General features: G+C 44.9%; 1 protein-coding gene across 1 annotated transcript; it reads right to left on the bottom strand.

Annotated features, from left to right (window-relative positions):
- Nucleotides 1-221: 221 nt before the first annotated feature.
- foxf2b (forkhead box F2b) lies at nt 222-4,165 on the bottom strand. Its single transcript, XM_030728046.1, has 2 exons — nt 2,752-4,165; nt 222-895 (listed from the first exon to the last, which is right to left on the bottom strand). Exons 1-2 carry the CDS (start codon nt 3,725-3,727, stop codon nt 723-725), a joined length of 1,149 nt encoding a protein of 382 aa, XP_030583906.1. The 5' UTR covers nt 3,728-4,165; the 3' UTR covers nt 222-722.
- Between the last annotated feature and the right edge of the window lie 403 nt (nt 4,166-4,568).

The raw sequence follows: 4,568 nt of genomic DNA, 5'->3' as shown, positions 1-4,568 counted from the left end.
AAGTAGCAGAAATTCATTGAAGGTTTAGACAAATCTCACCTGACCAGATCTCTCTGCTAATTCTGCAGGAATTTTGTTAAAGAGCCACAGAAATAGTTATGTTTAATTGCAATGTGTGTTTTTGCTCTATGCAAACTCACGGTTGCCTCATTTCAACGCAAATGAATCACTGTCGTAACGGACACAAGTGCAGGGAAAGAGTGAAGGAATTTAGCCTAAAATATATATCAGCTTTATTGAAACCTTTTACAGAACAAAAAAGAAGTTGGCAAAGGGATTATACAATAAGTGCAAGGTTTATTGCAGTTCATAAAAGCCTAAAGCGTTGTGTGTGTAATAAGATACAGTTACATGGAGTATAATTAATGCTTGCACGTGTTACAAGAGCAAACGCATCAAAAGTCGTGTTTCTGAAACTTCTTTTGAAGAAGAAAGCTTGTCGGGTTCATATAGGCAAAGTGGTATTTCTAAAGGCCTCTGGAGTTTCTTCATTCATTTTCTTCAATGCATAGTTCAAGTCCAGCATAAAAAATAAAGATATTTGGCTGCACAGGAGGCAAACATGTGAACGCGCACTCCACCATCCATCCTAGCATGAATCCTTCAAAAATAAAAAAAAAACAAAACAAAAAAAGACAAATAGAAAAAAGTCCGCTTGTTTGTTCAGATGTGGCGGAGCTGCGATGCCTCTCTTGTTTTGAAGTCCGCAGTGACAGGAGAGCTCACATCACGCAGGGTTTGATGTCCTGACAGACGCTCTGGGGATGGTGGTGGTGGTGGTGGTGATAGTAGGATCCGCCAGCCGAGGGGTGGAAGGAGGAGATGCCGTTAAAGTTCAACACAAAATCTTTCCTGTCGCACACCGAGGAATGGCTCTGATAGCGCGGAATCCCCACTGTGGAAAGACAGAGAGGAGGGATTTAAAATAATGAGGTGAAGAAGTTTCTGATCAGTATGAGGAAATCAAATATTCTGAAAGAAAAAAAATGACAGCGTGGTGCACAAATGCTGCTTGAGCTGAAATGGCTGACCTACGTACAATAACTATTCGAAATAAAACATAAAATATTGTTTTCGTATATCTTAAAGTCTGAATTTTCTTTGCTTCTGAATTTAATTTTGAACTGTTGAATGCAAAATATAATGGATTTAAATATTCTACAACATTTATAGTGAAATAATTTTTAATTAAAACAAAAGTTTCACCAAGACTCGTCTTCGTGTTTACGGTTGCAATAAAAACCTAACATTTCTGACCATAAGCGCTAAAATAGCTGAATTCTTTCATCATAATGTTTTCCTCCTGAACGCCTTCCATTGGTTCATTTGAATTTGTTTCATTTCCTTTAGCATTCCTTTATTTCCTTTAGCTGTCTTTAAAAAAAAAAAAAACCCAAACAATTAATGCTTTTAGTTCAACATCATTTATATCAAAATACCTTTTGGCATTATTCTTTAATAACCCCAAAACCTGCTGGATTATTTCAATCAGATTCAGTGACCATCGCTTGTGTCTGTAAGCGAGCCTCTATTTCCACAAACAAAAAACTAAAAGTGGAGACTGCGGCTTCGTCAAGGTCATAAGGACTCCAGATGTGACCGTGTTTTTCAGGGGGAGACAGCAGGCTTTATCCTCCGGGCCGCAGCTCGCTGCCCTGCGCCCGTTTTCACAGACAACACACATGCACATATACACACACGTCTCTTTGACTGACAGTACTGTGAGCGAGTCTGTTGTGTACAGTCCAACACGTCTATCCTGCGAGCAGGCTCAATTAGAACGCTGCGTAAAGTTTAACAAGGCCTTCCGTCTCTTGTGGATACGCCGTGGTTGAAATCCACCGCCAGTGTGGTCCGACCTGCGCAGTCTTTGTTTAGTTAACCTCTGGGACCCCTTTCGGGCTTCAGCATGGGTTTTACTCGCCTCGGTTAGATCCCCAGATTTTAGTAAAGCCTCGCTGTGTTCTGTTAAAGTAAATGAGGTTGAACTGGGGGGTGAGTTGAGAGCGCAAAATAGTTGTTTTTCTTATTCTAATAATTAGGCAAAAATATTCCGCAACGTGTGATAAAGATGTGACTTAAGGAAATTAAACAAACCGTGGATGAAAGGGACAAAAACATTTACACATTTTCTGGATGTTAATGTAGTTATTGGCCAGCAAAAAAACAAACAAACAAACAAATAAACAAAAAAACTATTATTTTACTGAAATGCCACAACAATGCACTGTGTTGGATGGTCTTAATGTTTATGATTCAAATAGCATTCAACACACATTTGTTATTTAATAAAATTAATTAAAACATTTGTTGTTATTTTGTAACTCACGTGTTTAAGTTACATCTTGATATGAAAAATGTAAACTCTGCTGTAAAGTGATTGAAATAAATAATCCTAAATTCTGTGTGTATTTTTAATAGCTTTGCACAGATATAGATTCCTCTTTAGGATTATTTTATATATATATACACCGTTAAATAGATGGGGCAATACTTTTTAAAAAGTATAAAATTTATGCGTAGTATGCAATTTCAGAATCACATTTTCGCTCCTTGCACGATTTTCCAATTGTCACACGAGCGTCTGATTCATATAAAACACTTATTTAGAGTATTGCTATTCAGGCATTCTTATCATGCAGATAAAGCTTGGATACAGTCACAATTATTATAATTTATTTTTGTGGTAGCCCAAAGATTTTAATCCGGATTCATCCACCCCACAATAAGCCTTGAGTTATTCTGTGGTACCTGAAATGTCAGTGGAGTGGCTGTCCCTGCCATTCTGGTGGAGATAACTCTGCTCCAGGGAGTAAGGCGACATGCCGGAGTGTAAACCAGAGGATGCTGGGCTGCTGGAGGCTAGAGACTGCTGCTTGATGTAGGGGGACCCGCCGGAGGAAGCCCAGTGTGCGGATGTACTGGCGTACGGGGAGTGGCCGTCCAGCGCGCTGGCCATGGCTGGAGAGGACGGTACAGGACTGCTGCTGCTATCCGGCCCATACTCGCCGTTAGGAGGAACGGGACAACTCGCCATGTATGTGGAGCCAGGGCTCGGGGACATGTGAGGTACGTGGTGCCCTCCGCTCAGCCCGTCGTACCCCCCGGCCATTGAATTGCTCATCATGTCCAAGTTGTAGCTGTTGCTGTGACAGGCGAGGGTGGCCGATGGACCCTGGAAATCAAAACTCTGCGGTAGAATTGAGGTGCCGAAGCCTATGCCATTCATCATCCGATACATGGGCTTGAGAGCTTGACATTTTCTTCTGAAGCCTCTTGGTCTGCGCCGAAATGAGCCTTCCTCGAACATGAACTCACTGCCTGGATCGATGGTCCAGTAGTGGCCTTTCCCAGGCCTGCCCAGTCCTTTGGGCAGCTTGATGAAGCACTCGTTAAGCGACAGATTATGCCGGACTGAGTTCTTCCAGCCCTGATATGAACCCCTGAAAAATGGGAAGCGAGCCTGGAGGAACTGATAGATTTCACTGAGTGTCAGCCGCTTGGTGGGCGAGCTCTGTATTGCCATAACGATGAGAGCAATGTAGGAGTACGGCGGTTTTTCCGGTCGCCTTAAACCGGAGCTCGTCTTCTTTCCCTTGACGCCATTGGAAGAACTTTCTGTGGCGGCTTGTGGGCTCAGCATAGCGGGATGCAGGACGCCGGACGCCGGGCTGGATCTCAGAGGAGGCGGAGGTTCAAGCTGCTGCTGAGGGGTCTCGGTCGTCATGTCAGCTCTGACGTACAACTGGCGTAGATAGAAGAGAGGGGAGGGAGAAAAGACGACCTGTGAGGTGTTTCAGGGGAGAAATATGTTGGCTTTCAGCGGTCAGTGTCCTTGCAAGTGAGCGTTACACCGCCAGCGGTCCTCAGAATCCCAGCGCAAAATGGAGTGAAATCTGTCTCCAGTTACGCACGACTCTCCCGTTACGCACGGTGCTCCTTTGACGCATGCAGAACGCACGGCTGGTACGCACTGACAGAGGAAGAGGAAGAGAGAGTGGGGGGAGGCGGTTATCCACTGGAGACTAAGTGTCCAGGGTTGTAGCTAGACACAAGGGCTCCACAGGGTGTCACAGCAGCGCTAAGTGGCGCTGTGTGACGCGCCGGGTGGCCATCGACCGCCTATAATAATCCCTCAAGTGCAGGAAACACGAAAACCCTTGGCCTTATTGCGCGCAACAGTCCAGCCAAACAAAGCCCGACCACCTATCATTTCATAAATCTTTCTTCCCTCTGCTAGAGCCCCCCCCTCCTCCAGCCCTTTCTCCTCATCCGCACTCTGCCCCTGCAATTCTCCCTGAAATCAGTGTCGAATAGTTCCACCCCCACCCGCCCTCATGCCAAATCTGGCCCAAGTCCACTTACCGTGCAGCAGCGTTAAAGCCTCTCATTCTCTCCTCTCCTCGTCTTGTTTCTTCCCCTCCCACCGCTTCTCTCCAAGTTCGGACTACACGCAATTAAGCCATCTATCAAACCTCCCCCAGACACCCCAATCAACAGCGCCACACGCCAGCCGCACAAGTTAAAAAACGAGCTATCCCCCCACCTCTGCGCCTCCATATATGAAG

This window comes from Archocentrus centrarchus, chromosome 4, assembly GCF_007364275.1.
Source record: "Archocentrus centrarchus isolate MPI-CPG fArcCen1 chromosome 4, fArcCen1, whole genome shotgun sequence".
Lineage (NCBI taxonomy): Eukaryota > Metazoa > Chordata > Actinopteri > Cichliformes > Cichlidae > Archocentrus > Archocentrus centrarchus.
Note: the sequence above shows the minus strand (reverse complement) of the source record. Positions and strands in the feature narration are given on the sequence as shown.